This window comes from Rhinolophus sinicus, chromosome 4, assembly GCF_057876585.1.
Source record: "Rhinolophus sinicus isolate RSI-liver-muscle chromosome 4, RSI-T2T, whole genome shotgun sequence".
Classification (NCBI taxonomy): Eukaryota; Metazoa; Chordata; class Mammalia; order Chiroptera; family Rhinolophidae; genus Rhinolophus; species Rhinolophus sinicus.
Genome location: NC_142504.1, coordinates 31,539,517 through 31,559,874, shown reverse-complemented (window position 1 = coordinate 31,559,874; position 20,358 = coordinate 31,539,517). Strand labels below are relative to the sequence as shown.

The following is a 20,358-nucleotide window of genomic DNA, read 5'->3' as shown; positions in this document are numbered from 1 at the left end:
GATTGTGGCTGGTATTAATTATTTACTCCTGGGTGTCTTTAGCTACTTTCCAGGTAATTTAAGAATATCCTGGAGAAAGGACCATAAGGATATGAAAATAATACCTTCTTGCTTCCTCTCTTTTCCTTTATTTTGTTTTCCCACAAGATGGTTTGTCTGTTGCAGTAAGGTTCCGGATTTCCCAAAACTTGACCCAAAGATGATTGTCTGCACCTGAATCCTGAACGCACTATGTGTGGTCCCACACCCAGGACTTGTGGGCATGTCAGTCGAGCTCTCAAGCCTGCTTAGATGCTCAAGCGACCCAATTCTCTGGTCATCAGGCCCCATCCACACGGGATTGGCTTGTTGTGACCCAGTTATTGGCTTATTTGTTTTCATGGAATATGATTTCTTTTAATTGAATCACTTCTATGAAATTTACTCAGACTTAAAGTCTTTATTAGGAAGAGCAAAGGGAGATAACCGACTGTCACTAGGTGTAGCTGCCTTTTTTTCCCCACCCATGTGTTTTTAAATTCTTATCCTTCATTCAGTCATGTAGTATCCGGAAGTAACTTGAAGAGACCCGTCTATATGACAGATAGGGTGAATTGAAACTGGAAAGATAAGGGAGAACAATGAGGATGAAGACAGTGTGGAACCAGAAATGATGCTGCAAGTATATATAACATACATACACTATTTCTGAGGCTAGGCCTTTAATTTGGCTCTAAGCTTTCCAATTACCAGAAGGAAGGAAACTTTGTCCATTGCATTATTCAAGTGTTCATAAGATTAAAAAAAAAATCTGCTCAAGAGAAGTACAACTATTGGTACAAATAATGCATGATTTGGAGCAGTCATATTAATATTGATAGTATCCTTACAATAGATTCATTAATGATTGTATTAGGACATTTTCACACAGTGACCTTCAGTGTAGATGAAAGGCATCACACAGTAATGTAGTGTTCAGTAAAAGCAATTTAAATTACTGGAGGGAGAAGGATGAGATATGATGGTACCTAGCTCTATTGACCTAGCTTGGTGCTCTGTCATGTATGTCAGGTCAAATTTGTTAACCATGTTCAAAACCTCTAGAATGTGTTACTGAAAGAGATGGGTTTAAAAAAAAAAAAAAATTCTCACACTGAAAGTGTGGATTTTCTGTTTCTTGTTTTGGTTACCTCACTTTTTGCTTTATGTGTTTGAGGTGATGTTAATAGTTGTTTACAATTTAAAATTATCATATCTCCTCAGTAGATTGACCTTTTTTTTTAATTTATTTTTTTTAATTTATTTTTTTTAATTTATTGGGGTCACAATTGTTAGTAAAATTACATAGATTTCAGGTGTACAATTCTGTATTACATCATCTATAAATCCCATTGTGTGTTCACCACCCAGAGTCAGTTCCCCTTCCATCATCATATATTTGATCCCCCTTACCCTCATCTCCCACCTCCCACCCCCCTTACCCTCTGGTAACCACTAAACTATTGTCTGTGTCTATGAGTTTCTGTTTCTCATTTGTTTGTCTTGTTCTTTTGTTGTTTTTGGTTTATATACCACATATCAGTGAAATCACATGGTTCTCTGCTTTTTCTGTCTGACTTATTTCGCTCAGCATTACACTCTCAAGATCCATCCATGTTGTCACAAATGTTCCTATTTCATCTTTTCTTACCGCCGAATAGTATTCCATTGTGTATATATACCACAACTTCTTTATCCATTCATCTATCGAAGGACATTTTGGTTGTTTCCATGTCTTGGCCACCATAAACAAAGCTGCGGTGAACATTGGAGCACACATGTCTTTATGTATAAATGGTTTCAGATTTTTTGGGTAGATACCCAGGAGAGGGATTGCTGGGTCATATGGTAATTCTATTCGTAATTTTTTGAGGAACCTCCACACTGCCTTCCATAACGGCTGCATCAGTCTGCATTCCCACCAACAGTGTATGAGGGTTCCTTTTTCTCCACAGAGTAGCTTGACCTTTAATCATTAGAAAATGTCCCTCTTTATTTCTAATAATTCACCTTATTATCGACTTTGTCTGATATTTGAAGAGCTATATCAGCTTTCTTTTGGTTAGTGTTTGTATGGTATATCTTTTTTTCCCATTCTTTTACTGCACTCTTTCTGTCCTTTGTATAGTTTTTTACTTTGTTGTACTTTCTCAATCTTATTTTAAAAATTTTTCTCAATATTTATTTTAAAATGAACTTAGAAAGTTGCTATGTATTTTTTTACTGATATAAGTACATTGAGTTTAAATCTAACATCTTACTGTTTATGATATAACAAAAAGAACACCTTTTTGTTCTTTTTATTTACTTTCTTGCCTTAAAGTGAGGATTTTTACATTTATTTTTCTCTATGTTAACTTTTATTCTTCTTTTTATGGATACCTACAGATACCATTTAGAATCTTTGCAGGAGAGGATGGGCCAAATATTTAGTAAGCTATTCATTCAACCATTGTGATTCCTTTAAATTTATTTTTTTATCTCCAAACAAGTTTATTAGCATGACTAAAAACATTTTATTAAATAATGACAGAAAAAATTTCTCAACATAAAAGAATATCAATGTCTACACCTTATAACCAATATTTGCAAATGAATGGATGGCCTGACAAGCTTATTGCCTGTCTTTATTTTATTGAAACCAATTCATTTATTGGTTTCATGTGAAGTCATGACTATTTTGTTCAGGAATGATTCCTTACTGCAATTAAGTAAAAAAATAAATAAATAACTTTCATAATTACAATGTGACCTGCATTATTGAGTAAATAGTTGATAAAAATCCTCAAAGGATTGGAGTTTTGTTTTTTATTTTAAAAGAACAAACATACCATTTATGCACTACAAGTATTGTAGTTCTTAAATGAACTTTTAATAACTATTGAGTGGCAATAAGTTAAAGGTCCTATTCTCTGGCAAATGGATTGAGTATGGTTTTGTATTTAACTAATGGAGTATATTTAACAAACAACGAATATGAAGATGCAGTTAATGCATTTTTATGAGATTTAAGTTAACACAGTTATGTTCCAGAATAGAGCTGTTCTTCCCCTCTGAGGTAACCAGAGTGAACACCCATTGGCTGGCCAGGATTCTCTCCATTAAAAAAATAATAATCTACTCGTTCATAAAGATATACATTAAATTCAGAAATGTGTTTTAAATATATATATTCTTCCAGAATAGAGTTCTTGCTCCGCTCTGATAATTTGTATATTATCATTCCCAACTTGTGTCTATGCAAGGAACACAAAGTTAGTTTAACATTAGAAAACTCATATATAATTCACCTGTTTAACTAGAAGAAAAATGTGTATAATTATCTCATTAGATGAAGACAAACATTTAATAAAATTGAACACTTATTCATGATAAAAAAAACTTATCAAGCTAGAAATACAAAGTAACTTTCTTAACTTGGTGTGAGGCTAACAAAAGTTTGTATCAAACATCACATTAAATAGAGAAATGTTAAAATCAATAATTTCCTTTAAAATTAAGAATATTTTTAATATCTCATCACTAAATATGCTATGACCACTTCTATTCAGTGTTGTCCTAGGGGTCCTAGCAAGTACTAGGCAAACAAAAGAGATAAAAGATATAAGGCATGAAAGTGAAGAAGCAAAATTAACATTATTCATTGATGACAAAATTGAATAAAGTAAAAACTCAAGAGTCTACAAATCATTAGAATTAAGAGTTTAGCAAGGTGGCTAGCTCCAAGAATCATTAGACATCAATCCATTCTAACAAACAGAAAATGTAAAATTTTTTATGAGATAATTATAATAGCAAAAAGATAAGGCAGGCAGTATGAATTTAATAAAAGAAACTCAAGACCTATGAAAAGACATTCAAGAAGACCTATGTAAATAGGTCTCGATGTTATAAAAATGCCATTATGCTAAATGAGTCTGTATATTTCATACAGTTTTGATGTATGTGAATTTAAACAAGGCCTTTATTTAATTTAATTTATTTTTTTAGAACTTGACAAGTTGTCTCTAAAACGTACATGAAAGAACAACTTGGCCCAGCATAGTCAGGATACTCCTACAGAAGTACAAGTTGAGGGAACTTGTTCTTTTAGATCCCAAGACTCATTATAAAGTAACTGATTAACACAGTGTGGTATAGTCTCAACAATTGACAAGTAGACCAGTGCAAAAGATTAGAGTCCAGAAACAGACTGATCCATTTATGTCAATTTGAGGATAATACAGGGCTGACACTACAGATTAGTGGAAAAAGGACGGACTAACAAATGGTGCTGGGAAAATTAACCATTCATATGGGGAAAAATGTAATTGGATTCGACCTCATATCATTTATGAAATAGATTCCAAATGGATTAGTCTCAAATATGAACTGCAGTATTTAAACCTGAAATCTATGTAATTTTACTAATAATTGTCACCCCAGGAAACTTTAATTAAAAAAAACAAAAGGACAACATAGGAGAATGTTTATATGATTTCTGAAGATGCAAAAATTCCAAATCATAAGAAAAGTTTGATAAATTTGATCACCGTAATATTAAGAAAAATCTCACCTTCAAAACACATGGTAAAGAACATGGAAAGAGTAACCAAAAATTGAGAGAAGATATTTGCAGCCTGTATAACTAAGAAAAAGCATTGTTATCCAGAATATACTAAGAGCTCACACCAGTCATAGGAAAATACAACTAACTGGACAAAACACATAAGCAGTCAGTTCATTAAAGAGGAAACCCAAAGGTTGGTGAACACATAAAAAAACATTCGCCCTCATTAGTAAAAATAAAACAATTGGCAGGGATAGTTTCACAGTAGTATGTGATTGCCAGCATGTAGGAAAAAGGACAACTCATATAGCTATTTTTGTTCAGACCACCTGATATTATCCAGTAAAATGGAAGATGTGTAAATGTTATGGCCCAGTAAGTTAACTTCTCTGTGTATATATCCAATCTAGAAACTTGCCATGTGTTGAAAAGACGTGTTGAAAATGGCACAGCAGCATCATTCAGAATAGCTTCAGTAAAAAGGCCATCCTAGTCATACTCTTCAACATAATGTGAAGCAAACAACCAAAAAAATGATTCGTAGAATATTATGTACAATTTGTTACCATATATATAAAGTTAAAAAGCAAGCAAAAATAATCAGTACATTTTTTAGGGATACTGTTGTGAAACAAGTAGGAGAGAAAAAAAACGGCTACAACTAGAAATGGGGCATAGAGAAGGCTTCAAAACCACTAATTTTATTTTTTAGGCTTGATGGTAGGTACATGGATGTCTTATTTTTTTTCTTTTTCTGTATGACTTATATATGGCATAGATTTTGTATAAATGACATATTTTAAAATAGAAAAAAAATTAACTAGCATAATTGAAAGATAAGAATGAGAAAAATGACACAAGATTTTTTTAGGCTTAAAAATATTAGTGTAAGATTTAGTGAGAAAAAACAAAGCCAGCCCTAGGCAGACATTTACATCGATGAAGTTCCCGAGGTCACTGGACTCCTGCAAAATACCGTTTTCTGCTGAGGCTGTAACCATGTTGTCTTTTTTGCCTTTGCCTGAGCATTCAGTGTAGGTGGCTCTTTTCAGATACCTGTGGCTGGGGGCCACGTCAGACCCCTACCGCCACGTCTGATTCATTTCTTGGTAGAGCCTGAGAGTACATTCAGTATTCACTTTCAGCATTGCAACCCAGAATTTTAAAATAAGGTTAAAAGCATGATTAAAGCCAGACTTCATTAAATGGAAAGCCATTAAAAGGAAAGGGAATGCTTGCACTACATTATCAGGAGCCTTATACAACAGCATTAGCTACAGGACAGTGAGGTAATTACTCCATACTGTCATTGTTTAGTTCTAAATTGGGGTGAGGGAGAATCCTGGAGTAGAGTCAAGCTTTCTTTTTTTTTTTTTTTTTGAGTCAAGCTTTCTTTATCACGAATTCAGATATAATTTCTTGTTAAACTTTCACAATTTTCATTTTCCCTGAACAAATGATTTTCAATCACTAATCCCCGATAAATAATTTTGACCATGAGGTATTATTGAATTGCACTAATTAAAGGGTGAACGTTCCTAGTAAATCACTGTGGAAAATTTTAATGAACAAGCCAAATGAATGAGAAATCAATACTTATTGATTGTTTTCTGGCATATCATTAAAACCAAAATCTGTCCTCTTACTCAAAAAAACAAAGCACCTAAATTGCCTGTCAAGTTTTGTGCAAGTTTTGCATATGTCTATGAGTAAGCCATTAAGACTTTTGTTGCCAAATCAACACGGCATTCAAAAGGAGGTATTCAGTTGCAAAATGACGACGCTCCTTGGTTCATATTTCTCACTGAATCTTCATAAGTTCGCAGAAGTCACCAGACCCTTCAGTCATACTGAGGTACACATTAGTACAAGAAAATATCTACAGTTGTTTTGATGGAAAACAAGTTATTTTTGTCAGAATGAGTTTAATCTTAGTAACTTTTTGTACATTTTAGGAAAAGTTGGCTACTTTATGTTTGATTTTGGCTTTTGAATTTTATTTGCTTGCAATCGATGGATAATGATCTTCTGGAAGTAACGAGAATTTTAACCCAAATGTGGGCTGTAGCCCCTTTTCCAAGAAACTACACAAGATAGCTGTATTCTGAAATGCTTTTTATATTTTATAAACATGTTCTAGTTCAGCATGAATGGTAATTATATAGATTGGAAGAGATCATATAGTTATGCTCAGGTAAACTGACTAAAAGAATCGCCTGGGAACAGGGTGGAGGGATGTAGACGTGGAAGGGAGAAGATGCTGCATGGAGTGGTTTGTGTGAATAAAGTGCATGCGTGGGCTCCTGTGGATTGTGGTGGGCCACAGATTGCACTTAAGATATCTCCTGGCCAAGAGGGAAACACGATCAATTATGAGGTTACAGTATCTGTAAAATTAAAACTCAGCAATGAGCAGCTATTTCCAGAATTAGATCCAGAAAATCCTCTTGTGTATATGGTTTTGAACAGTGTGCCAACCATATTGTTTCAGTAGTTATAAGATCTAGATCCTTAAAGTTGTTTCTGTTAATGGAGGCACTAACATCAGGTTATCACTGAATTCCTTTAGGTGGACATGAAGTAGTATTGTGCTTCCATGTCTGAGACCTAGAGGAAATTCCACTTACGAGGAAACTCAAGAAACACTAGAATGTAGGTGCCCTGAAAAACTATTGCTTGTGTGTACAAATCACTATTAAGGGAGCTTTGAATATTTAGTTCCTGTTTACAGACTTCACTAAATGAACATGTACTAACCTTTAAAATTGCATTTATAAATTTGTTACGTTTGATTTCCTTTTTAAGTACGATTAGTAACTGACAATCTTCACAAGTACTTTAGAAATTCTTATACATCTAGTATATGACATGTACAAGTATTGTGAACTTTGTTTTCGTACATCTAATACTGTACATATCTAAGCCTTACGGTAATCAACAGATACTCTCTCATGGCTTCCTTAGCCAACAACTATCATCTCAGGTAACTGAGGTTTTTTCCTCCCTAAGGCATAAGACCTGAATTCTTCCTATACTAATTAAGGAAGCTGTTATATCAAAATACATAATTTGGGGAGTTGCCTAGTTAGCATGATTGGGATTACTATTGTCCAGAAATTTTTAACTGAGACACTAATTAGATTCTTGTAGTCAACCTTGAGTGCGAATACAGAAGCCTGTGTATTGTTGTCATGTCAAAGACGCTATAATGTCAAGCAGAGGACATGTACATATCCCACCTTCTTAGTCCCAACTTTTGCGTGTGACCTCATAGTTCTACTCCCAGAAGTCTGCCAGTTCCCAACCAGTTGGCCCATGGATTGGATTTTACATTTCTTTGATTTTTAGGTTATGCAGATCTTTTGTATCAGATTCTCAAGACATCTGACACTGAAGGATTCCTAAGATACTTAAATGCCTTTCCCTATAAGACATCTGATACTGAAGGACTCCTGAGATAGTTAAATGCCTTTCCCTATTGTCTAAATCTAAATTCTGTATCATGTCATAACCTCCAAATTAAGCAGCCCTAACAAATGTTTCAAATGATAGATACAGAATTTAGGATATCTCACATAGTTTTTTCCTGACTTGCGGCCACTACCTCTACGGGCAGTCTATAGTGGCATTACTAAGGGGTCATTACTGTGATATGAACAGCAGAATTTGGACCTCACTGCCCTCTGAGAACAGGAGCGTAGGCTGACCTTAAGCTGAAGAAGGCTAAGCAGGCTATCAGACTGCTCTGGAGAAGTGCTATACTGAAACAAATATGCTTCAAAGGCCACACAGATAGTTTTAAGGTTGCCTTTATTGACAAAGAGGTTAAAAAAAAAAAAAGGATTTCCTTAATATTTTTCAAAGATTAGTGTAGGAGATGTATAGTTTATACAACAATAAAATCAGACCTAGTTAAAATATTAGGAAACAGCATTAATCCACTTATTCTGCAACAATAAGAAATCAGCTTTCTAACACTTGATAAATACTACTTGGGGTACAAAATTGATCAGTTTTTAAGTACTTACAAAGAAAGCAGCTGTTATAAGAGTTCAGGGTGAGAGGTGCCCATGAGGGGTCCCTGACCAAAGTGCTATCATAAGATGAGCTGAAGTTAGGTAACTTGGTTTCAAATTACTATATCTGATGCAATACATCTTCCCCATACAGTACTAAAACAAAGTGAAAACTCTCATCTAAGCCATAGGGCCTTTTTTATGCCAAATCATCATGCAGAAACATAGAAAGGCAGGCAAACAGTCTCTGTAGGTGTCATGAAACAACCTCTTCATGTGAGGCAGGCTGACAGTTACACGGATTTTTACAGTTTCCTGGGCTAATATCAACATCTGGGAATACTGCGTCCTGAAACACTGGAGCTATCAGATTAGAATGAAATTAAGATGTCTGTATAAGAAAGTGTGTTAAATTTTTTTTTCTTTTTTTACTAATTTTAGCTACATAATACCTAAGTGCAAAAATAAAATAAAATACATAGTACAAAAAGTTTTAACATTACAAATGAGGTTAAAGTACCTGTTGGCTAACATCTCCAAATTGAATACTTTTTTTGGAGGTGACCACCATTTTCAGTCTGAAGTGTATTGTTCCAGTTTCTTCCTATCATATGCATCTACTTACCATTAGAAAATATATTTTATGTTGCTGTTTATAATTATTTGAGAGAAATGTGCCTATTGTTCTGCGACTTGCTTTCGTTACTTAAGAATATCTTGCTAAACTTTTCATGTCAGTAAATACATTTTTTGAATGATTGTGTACCAATCATTATTCTAAGCATTTGTATATCTTTCAATGCATTTAATCCTCATAAAAAAATGCAATTATTATGCTATTATCATGCCCATTTTGCAGCTGAGGATTCTGAGGGACAGAGAGTTTAAGTAAATTGCCCAATTTAGTGGCAGAGCCACTGTTCCAGATTCTATTCAAGGAAGACTAACTCCAGGTTTACGCTCATGTTAACTATTTTACACGCCCCTATAAACCTACCTGCGAATGCTATATGTATGAACCCAAAGCCCCATGGACCCATCATTCATGAACTTGCAGGGACTGAATGATATGCAGATAGTGTTCAAGTTTAAAAATGTCACCGAGTGTCTCATTATGCTCAGCATTTCAGTTGATAATAGCACAAGCCAGGCAGAGTGATGGTGTAAGGTCTGGCTGTTTTGGAGGAGAATAACGCACAGAAGAATGCGGAGCCGACCCCATTGTTATGCTGCTCCACTCCCCTGCTTCCCTTGCTGCCTATATCTGATCCGTGGGCAGCATTCCATTTACGTCAAAAATAACGTCAATCTAGTGAAAAAAACTGAATGACTCACAGCATTACTTTAGGGAACTGATCTCTGTGTAATGTGATATATAACATCCTAATTTCACAGAACGTTTTTCATAACAACTGCTGAAATCATATTCAAATCCATTAAATTCTTTGAAATGATCCAATTTGAAGCAATAATGAAAGTATTCTCACGATGCAGGTATATTGGGGTGGAGTCCAGACTACTCAAAACTGCTCTATCATTAGCTACTTTACATCTTTTCTGTATTTGTCTGTCTATACTTATTGATTCACTGGAGTCTGCTCTTCTTTTGTATTTCTAGCTGAATTTGAGTCAGAGAGAGGCTATTTCAGAGACTGGAGGGTCTGAAAGAAAGAATAAAGAAAGGAGAAAGAAAAAGGAAATGTTCCTCAGATTCTTATGGGCAGCAGAGCACTACAAAGAAGGGGTAGAGGAAGAACCCAGAGTCTTGGGTTTATAAAAGCCTTGTTATGCTATTGGTCAAGATATCTGTAGGGAATGAACGGCAGTGAGAGAACATAGCCACCTAAGCTGTTACATGCAGTAGCACGTGAGCTAGTTGGATTTCTCCTGCCGCATCACCATCCACAAAACTGATAGCTAAATGTTTTTATGTAAGAATTTTATTTCTTGGATAAATACAAAGACAAATGAAATCCCTTAGTTTTTGTTTTGTTTAGTTTTGTGTTTCCTTCTGGTGCTGTATACTTCTGGGAATTTGCAGAGCTAGCCCTTGACATGTATTTTTGTTTGGAACATAAAGTAAGACTAAATAGGGGATTCAAAGAAGGCAGATTACTCGTGAAGTTGACTTTCAGACTTGAGAGTAACCTTCTAGAAGGAGGATAGGCTTCTGAGGACTGAACTCTATCCAGTCTCTTCCACGGATTAACGGTGACAGTAGACACTTTACTAACCTTTGAGCCTTGGTTTTCCTATCTAAGAAAGAAGGGTGGGCTAGAGTCTTTACAGTTCTTTGGAATTATAATATTCTGATTCTTATATGACCTGATAGAAAAAGATGCTTCTAGTGGTCAAACATATCAATCTTCTGGTTACCTAGCAGCCCAAGTCCTGTACACATTTTCCTCCTATTTCACAGATCTCCTCTCATACTCACTTGTAAGGGGGCTATTACTTGTGATGTGTTCTGTACAACATTGTTTCCAACTCTCTTCTGCTATAAGAGCTGTTGAAGTGGAACTTCTCAGCTACATTCCATTTTTCCAGTGTTTTACTTAAAAAAATTTTTTTTCTCAGGATGGAATATAAATTTCTGATTTGTCATCCATGAGTCACTACTAATAAGTGGCCCTGAGGTCTTTGTTTTCAGACACTCAAAAATTGTTAACGGGATGCAATGTGTTGTTGGCACTTGGATAATGAATTTAAGGCACTGCGTTTCAGATTCCAGCTAACTTCATCTTTAATAGATGTAGTTCCATATGGTTTTCCCCTAGTCAGTGCTCGCTGATACTGAAGGAAATATACCAGGTTGCCATTGTGGGGTTGATTGACATGAATACCAGGTGAATGAATTACTGAAGAATAATGAAGCCAGAAGCCCCAGAATAAATTTTCTGTACTCTAAACTGTGCTGATAGGTAGTTGTCCTATTCCCTCATGTTATTTTTTCAGTACCTAGAGACAGAGTAGCTACTGCAGCCCTGTTGGGTGCTATGCTGGGTCTGCCAGGGCCAGGATTCTATTGCAAAAGTAGCCATATTTGCAAAAGTAGAATGAGCTTCCTCCTTAGGTTTTTTTGTCACCAGGTAACCACAGCTGTTATTAAACCAACCATATAAGAAATTATCTGATAAATCATTTCATTGGTATAGTTTTCAACACATCTTCTTTTTTTATGCTCTTTTAATAATATTTTATACGTAGCCGGTTGAAGTGAATTTGCTAGACTAGTGAATTTCCTAGACAGCTCATCATCTACATAGATGAGGGCAAGTCACTCAAGTTGTCTGAGCTTCAGGAGAGGAAACAACATACTTGGCTGCTTTGTCTCTTGGAACTGTTGTGAGGCACACATGAGATGGTGTGTGTGACAGTGCTTTGTGTTACAGAATATACAATCCAAATACGAAAGAGGTAAGCTGTAAAACGTGCATGTACGATAATATATCTAATTATATTATTGCTTTCATCTATTTGGTGTTTTCCACATTTTATATGTAAACAAGAGCTTGTAAGGTTGATTTTGTTGCAGTTATCACAATTAATGAATTCGTAATGGATAGCTACAAGTTTAGATTTTATTGGAAGGAGGAAATTAAACTGATCAAGGAGATTATTTTTTCTCCATTGACATGTAAAAAGTAGACTACTAATTGGAAAATATTTAGTTGTCCTTTATATATAACTGAATAATCTGACTTTTCTTACTATTTAATTTCAAGTGCAGGAAATGAAAAGTCAAAACCTTCTGTAAATATTTTCATTTAATTGATGTATCTCATAGGGAAAAAATATGATTATTTGTTATAACTGTCTGCCAGTGCTAAGTTCCATAAATAAGAGAGGTACACCTGAGGTGCTTTCTTGTTTTGGTTGTATAATAAATATGTTTGGAGTACACCTTCATATTAATACTGTAAAAAGGAATTTCCTGGGGGAATACTACTATAAGAAATTGTTTTATTTTATTACTATCAGTACATATTAATTTTTTGCAACTTAGTTGTTTGCTTTATTTTTAATAATTTAAATCCAGGAGCACTTAATTATTAATTCCTTGAATAGTCTGACTTCATTTAATGACTCCCACTGTGAAAAGGTAAAAGTAAAAAGGTAAAAAAGCTTACTGGTAAATTTTGCTATAGAAAATTTGTGCTGATGGTCACCTATTATCACACTTGACCTGGCACCTGACTTTAGTAAGTTTTTGTTCTTGGTTTCTAAGATCTTCCAACTTTGATACACCATCCTCTTGTACGTTTGTTCATCAAACACTCCAGCATGCATACATATAAATAAATACAAATTAGTACTTTGTATAATTATGTTGTACGAAAGTTTTATGCTCTTTGAATGTTAGATTTTTGTTGGTGCCTTGGTCATCTTTAGTGTTGTTTTTTTTCCCTTAGGCTTTGTACATTTCTCCCAGATCAATCTGATGTGTTTGTTACCTATGGGATATCAGACAGGCCATCATAGTTGTCACCTGTTTCTTGCCTGGTGTTACTAATAACCTTGAGATTTTGTTAGCAGTGTCTGCAGTCTCTTTGGAAGTCATCTCCAAGTGTTTGTCTCCCTGATTTTTTTTGCAATATGCTTTTCTTAGACTTGAATGAAGCAATCCCAGAAACAGAGCGCCTGGATTCAAAAGCACTGAAAACCCGAGCCCAGCTCTCCGTGAAAAACAGACGCCAGAGGCCCTCTAGGACGAGACTCTATGATAGTGTCAGTTCAACAGATGGGGAGGACAGTCTAGAGAGAAAGGTGAGTACCCTGGACCATTTTCTGACTTATAGTGTTGGGCTGTGTCCTTGTTCCTACAGCTTATAGAAGACAGTGATTTTTCTGCAACCAGATTCTATGCCCTAGTTGGAAACAGCTGGAATAGTTCCTTCTTTGTCTCCTAAATTCTTACTCAACCTGATAATTCAAATTCTTTCTGTATTCATTCAATGAACTAACCAAGAGCATTATTCGTATTGTCATATTTCATGATGGCGCTTTTTATGTTCAGCTGTTGGTTTTACCTAGTGGGAAATAATGAATGTACAAGTAATTGTTTCTATATGTCCTAGGTTGTGTTAGTTACAATGGTAATATGGTGAGTTGTGAACTATGCAGTCCCGTCTGTAAACCAACAAACAAAAATTGGTTTTCATGGGGATTTACTAAAAAAGCTCGGTCCAATTGCAAAGTAAGTATTACATGGAAGTGATGCTCAGTGGCATAACCTCCTTTATAATCTCTTATACCAACAGCCTTCAGACAGTTTCTATAACCACATGCATATTACCAAATCACTTCTGCCCAAGGGTTTGAGAACTTCTTCTCCAGAATCAGATTCTGGTGCTCCATCCCTCACTTCGGTGGCTGGCAGTATACCCTTCTCGTCTGACCACATAGCTGAATTTCAAGGATCCTTGCACCCAGAAAGGGAACCTTTCTCCTCTATTTGGGGAGACACTTCACTCTCTTCTCCTTCAAAATCTGATCATGATATGGAAGAATCTCCTTGCCACCATCAAGCCACCACCAAGAAAACATCACAAGAAAAAGGTACTGTTAATTTCTTTTGTTTCTCTTTTGTTTTGTCTAATTTCACTAACATCTCCATTTGTGCAATATAAAAATGGCTTTTTTCTCATAATTGTAAGTCCTTTTTCTTCTCACAGCTAATAATAAATATTGCTTTCATTTTTATGATATGGGATGAGAGAACACCCCTTCCGTTTATTTTATTTTTTTTATCTTTTCTTACCTGGCTAGTAGTTTTACTTCTTCAGTTCCCCATTAAGTGTACTATTGAAGAAATTTCTTCAGGAGGCCTAGAGATTTTGTAGAATAGCAGCTCAGAGGTTTAATAAGCACTAACATAGTCATATAGAAATAGATAGATAGATAGATACAGGTATAGATAGATACAGATTAATAGGTCTTAACCCATTAATTGGTTTTTATTTAGAAGAAATTTTCAGAATAATGATGTATATTACAAAGAATGTGATAGAGAAGTTATGGTAAAGATAATGCAGGGAGATTAATCAATTAAATTTTAAAATAGTCTTCTAGAATTAACACCAGAATTGTATAACAGTGTCAAGAGACTTCTGTCTTTCTAACAGTATGTTTCAATTCATAGATGTAATAACTCTTATTTAAACAAGTTAAATGATGCAGAGATTTATAAAGAATAGGTTCATTCTCTTCGACCACATCTGATGTGTTCCTTTAAAGTAACCAAGCAGATTGGGAAATACACTCAACCTTTGAACAGTGTAGGGCTAGGAGTGCTGACTCCCCGTGAAGTCAAAATTCCACATATTAACTTCTGACTCCCCAGGACTTAAAATAGTTATCTCGTTGTATCCATGGGGGATTGGTTCCAGGACCCCCCACAAATACCAAAATTCATGGATGCTTAAGTCCATTATATAAAATGGTGCATAAGGTGTGCAGTTGACCCTCTGCATCCGTGGATTCCCAATGGGAGATCAAAAACACTGTTTTTAATCCATGGTTCGTTGACTCCCTGGATGCAAAACCAGAAGATACAGAAGGATGACTGTATATTTATTGAAAAAAATCTGCATATAAATGGTCCCATGCAGTTCAAATCCATGATGTTCAAGGGTCAACTGTATTATCTTTCACATCTGAAATGTACATAAATATGCCGTGGGTGCCAAAAAAAATGTATACATGTGGACACTTTGGTCAACGTTGCTCAAGCAGTAATCTGCCGTAATCAGAAGTGTCTAGACATGATGGTAACCACTTTGAGCACCTCTTGCAATTGCAGAAGTCACACGTGACTTGTATTCATCTTTTGTTATCAGTATATATTGAGTATTACAATTTGAATAGTTTTTTCCTTTCTTAAAATGTGGATACATTGTTTTTACACTCTAGGTGTATATATCCACACATGATTTTTGGTGTTTGTGTTATGTGTACTATTTTTACAAAAATGAATTCTACAAATGACATTACTCTGCAATTTTCTTTTACATATAATAATATTTGATGGCCATCCCTATAGGGCAATATACAAACATTTAAATGACAAGATAATCTTCTGTGGTGAGCCTATAATATAACTTAAGCAACCAGGACAGTGTTGATGGCCATTTAGGCTACATCCTAGGGGGTTTGTTTCTGCTTATTTACTTATTTGCTTAACCACTGTGGAAAAAAGATATAACAAGCGTCCCTGAGCTTTACATTTTTGTATGCTAATGCTTTTATTTCTATAGAATACATTTTCAAAAGTTGAATTGGTAGTGAGAGTATATTGTACTCAGTGGAAAATGTATAGCTTTAAATGCTTTTTTGTTAAAAACGAACACTGAAAATATTCAAAGGAATAGGAAAAGAATAGACAAACCCAGAAAATAGAAAGGAGAGGATAATGAAGATAGAAGTTGAATTTAATGAATTTGTATTGAAATGGAAAGTCTAGTCTTAACCCCTCCTTCTCTCCTCCCCGCCAAAAATGTTGTAAAAATGTATAAATTAATCCAGGTCAAAGTGAATAGCCTCTTGGAAGGACAGGTTAAGGGCAAACAAAGAGAGAGAGAAACAAATAAACCACATAATCAAGAAATTTAAAAGGAGATCCAGAGATTAAAAGAATTATTTTTTAAGAAGATAGGATGCCAACTCTAGGACAGTAGATTTGATTCTCTAGAGGAAATGGAGGATTTTTCTATCAAAATACAAAGTACTCAGATTGGTCTAAGAAGAAGAAAACCTGGATAAATCAATAATCACAGAAATATGAAACGTATTTTTATAGCTTTCATTTAGAAAGGCACCAGGCCCAGGTGGTTTTATAACTGAATTCTGCCTGACTTCAAAAAAGAACAGAAATTCTGCACTTGTCTACTAAGAATCATGTATAAGAGTATTCACAGAAACCTTGTTGTGTCATAGCATGACCTGGGAACAACCAAAAACTGGTAATTAAAATAATCACCAGTGGAATAGATAACAAATAGCAGTATATTCCTATGATGAATCTGTACGGGACAGGAAATGAATAAACCACACTGAAACGTAACCACAGGAGTGAACCACGGGAACAAGACAGCAAGAGGATAAAACAGATTACAGATGAATACATATGATTCTGTTTACATGGAGTTAAGCAAAACTAGCAGATTATTTGGAGATACAAACAAAATGTTGAGGTTATGAATGGGAATAACAATGTTAATTACTTGGGGGTTGCAGTATCAGGGAACAGAAATGGAGAAGAACGGGTTGGGTGACCAGTGAAATGGGTGTTTGTTGCGTTCTTTGTATGCTGCAACTAATTTTATAAGTACTCTTGATTTCAGTAGACAACAAGCATAAAAAAGGACGACATATACAAAGTTAATTGATAGATTTTATCTCTAATATACAAGTAGCTTCAAAGAATTTTTTAAAGTCAAAAAGTAAACAGGAAGTTCACTGAAGAGAAAATCTGCATTACATATAAAATATGGAAAGATGATCAGCCTCATGAATGATCACAGAAATGGTCATTTGAATAAGATGCCCATCAAGTTGCCCAAACTTAATTCCACCCACCAGCGCCAGCACTGGTGTGGGATACACGCCTACATGGCAGGTATGATTGATTGTACATCACTGCACTTTTTGGAAAGTCCATACTCATTTCCCTCTACCAGATCAAAAGTTGTCATCTTTCTACAACTATATGGTGAACATAGAAATACAGTTTTTTGTGGGGGCTCAATCTCTTTTGTAACTCTTGATTAGCATCGTAGCTTTATTTCTGATACTTCCCCTGGTTTCCTTTCCTTTCCTGAGTCTGTCGATTGCTAGAATTATCTTCCATAGATCAATCCTAAGTACAGATCTGCTAGAAGTTTTGAGGTAAAAATGAAGTACTTAGGGAGAACAAAATACTAATGGAGACAAGAGAAGATATGTCAAGCCCACTAATTCATCGAAAGTGGTTATCAAGTTGGTGAAGGACTTACACGGTGATTTTGGCCTACTTCCAACAGAATGAAAGGCTTCAAAAACGCTCATTAACCTAAATTGTGGGTTACAATAGCACTTTTATATAAATATACTTGTGTCAAACAAGCCCGCTATCATCTCTTCAGAAAAAGTATGTATAGACTTTCATTGGTCCATAAGAAGGCAAAACATCAGAGGCATTGGAGGTACAGGTTAATACTTTGTGGCCCACGGAGTTTCTCAGGCATAACTAGCTATTTGAAAGAAATTACATATAGGGAGTGGATCACTCACACATGCCATCTGACCCAAAGATTTTTAAAATTGGTTAACTCTTGTCTAGATTATTTCTCTCTGTGTTTTATTTCTACTGTATTTATGAATCTTTGAAGTCAGCAGATGTTTCCTCTCAGAGTGGAGAGGTATTACATGGATGTGAATTGTGCTTTGCAGTCCATTAGCAGTAATGTATGGTAAAATGTAATTAGCAATAATTACCAGTAAAATTCCATCTTTTCCCTAATGCCTCCCTTGTTTGATACTGCAGCTTCATTGGGATGAAGCTCCCAGCTGTAGTAAGTGGAACCAAGAGGTAGGGGGTGAGTAGTTTCCTTTCCAGAGACCAAGTATTTGAGCTTTCCCATTTTTTATTTTCCTGGGCTAATCGTACTTCTGGGTAACTAAGAGGAAGCAGTTAATTGAGTTTTCATTTTGATTCACGTAATTATTTTTCCTTTTTGAAATTAAATTTATTGGGGGTTACTGGTTAGTAAAATTACGTATGTTTCAAGTGTACGATTCTGTAATACATCATCTACATATACATTGTGTGCTCACCACCCAGAGTCAGTTCTCCTTCCATCACCACATACTTGATTTTATAAGTTACTGACTTTATAAACAGTCAGTTACTAGTTTGATAACCTTTGTTGGGTATTAGCTGTGACCAGATGAAAGCAGTGCCTCACATTCTTTCCTTCCCTTGATAAAAGTTTCCAGCCTTGAAAAAGAGTTTTTTGTGTCTTCCATGTTCATTGGCCTTAATCTGTCCGTTCACGTAGTCAGTCAACACGTAGTTATTGAGCACCTTCTCTGTGTCAGGCATTGTGCTAAAGTCTACAATCATAAAATTCCTTTCTTTCCCTCAAGGAGTTTGCCAACTAGTCTGTCTGCCTTCTCTCTCTCTTTCTCTCTCTCTCTACTCTCATTTATTGCTTGTTTGTTTGTCTTGTGACACACCTTGTCCCTCTGACACCCCACAACCACCACCATCAACAACTGGGGAGGCTCTACACTTTCTTGCCTTCCATTCTCAGGCTCTGACCTACGGTCTATCACTTTGTGTGAGATAATTGATCCTAATTGTCAAGTGTGAGCCAAGGTTATCTCATTCATCTCATTCATCTTTGTATTCTTGTCCTCAGCAAAAAGTATAAAGGATGTCAAGGAGACCGGTCAGCCAACCGGCTCTCAGAAAGTAGCCTATTACGAGTCAGTGCCTGGAGAGTCAAGACTCTAGACCTTTGTTTTTTAAGTTCGGAAATTCAGTAATGCTTGTACACTCAGAGTTAAGCAAGTTCAGCGTGAACTATGCATGCCGTTCGAACTTAGAAAACACTGATTTCTAAACCAGAATACTAATTTGCTGATTTACTTTGGGAGGTACAGCTGACGTAATAACCAACACCATTGATTTGTTTCGTTCTCTCTCTCCTGGTTGGTAGGTTCATAAATCAGAAAGTTGCTCGGTGGGCATAAAATCAGAATCAAGTTAACTGTGTATATGGAGTATGCCCATTAGACTGTGCTGACTGATGAATTGCTGGTTTCATTGCAGCACCAGCATGACTACAGCTCTCTCACATCTCTCAAGGACTCTCCCTACCCAGTTCCCAAGGTGGACCTTAGTCTTATTAAATCATTAGGGAAATTCCATGCTTTCATTTTTATGACATTATAGGGGCTGATACAACATAGATCAACAGTAGGAGCTAGCTTCGTTGCCCTGAAAAGTCCAAATTGGAGAATAACATTCTGTAAAATCCTTGAGTTCCTTGCTGTATAAGATTAATCTGTTATACAGACCAACGAGAAGACTCAACAGATATTAAATATGGTTAACCTGATTTCCCTCTATGTGTGTGTATATGTGTGGTTCTCACAACTCGTTGGCTCCTGAATAAATGAACTATTGTGGAGTTTAGTAATACTCACAAGTACAAACTAAACTTCATGTTACATTCTAACTTAACACTCCACTCCAGGAAATCTCTGGTCCTTCTTCAAAGCCCAGCTTAAATCTCACCTCCTTTTATGGACCCTAAGTATACCATCTCCATTCCCAGAGAGAGTGAATTATTTTCTTCTCTCTGATCCCACAGAAATTTTAACTTTTGCTTCCATCACTTTGTGTATGATGATAATAAGTGATCTAGTCTTCAAATGTGAGCCAAAGTTTTCTCATTCATCTTGTTCATCTTTGGATTTTTGGTTCCTAGCAGCGTCTGGCTTATAATTGATGCATAGTAAGTTTCTTGGATAAATTAATAAGTGTGGTAATTTTACTAACCATTGTCGCCCCAATAAATTTAATTTAAAAAATGAATGTCCAAAAAGAAGTTAATAAGTGTTTCTCTCCAGATAACCAATGCCAGTCTTCTAGAACCGAGATCATCGAACCCAATCCGGCCTCCATCTGTTTTTATAGATAAAGTCTTATTGGAACACAGCCGCACTCATTCAGTTACATACTGTCTGATTTCATACTGCAATAGCAGAGTTGAATAGTCCTGACAAAGA

At 35.5% G+C, this 20,358-nt stretch overlaps 1 protein-coding gene across 17 annotated transcripts in view; it reads left to right on the top strand.

Annotated features, from left to right (window-relative positions):
* The window catches only part of PPP1R9A (protein phosphatase 1 regulatory subunit 9A), a 273,673-nt gene that overhangs the window by 226,428 nt on the left and 26,887 nt on the right, over positions 1–20,358 (top strand). For 10 of the 17 annotated variants that reach the window (XM_019729737.3, XM_019729733.3, XM_019729732.3 and 7 more), the window contains 2 exons: positions 13,193–13,350; positions 13,845–14,142. In XM_019729737.3, coding sequence (XP_019585296.2) covers positions 13,193–13,350; positions 13,845–14,142 — 456 coding nt within the window. The remainder of the gene's footprint in view (positions 1–13,192; positions 13,351–13,844; positions 14,143–20,358) is intronic. The other 7 variants (XM_074340750.2, XM_074340748.2, XM_019729739.3 and 4 more) reach the window with 2 other exon arrangements.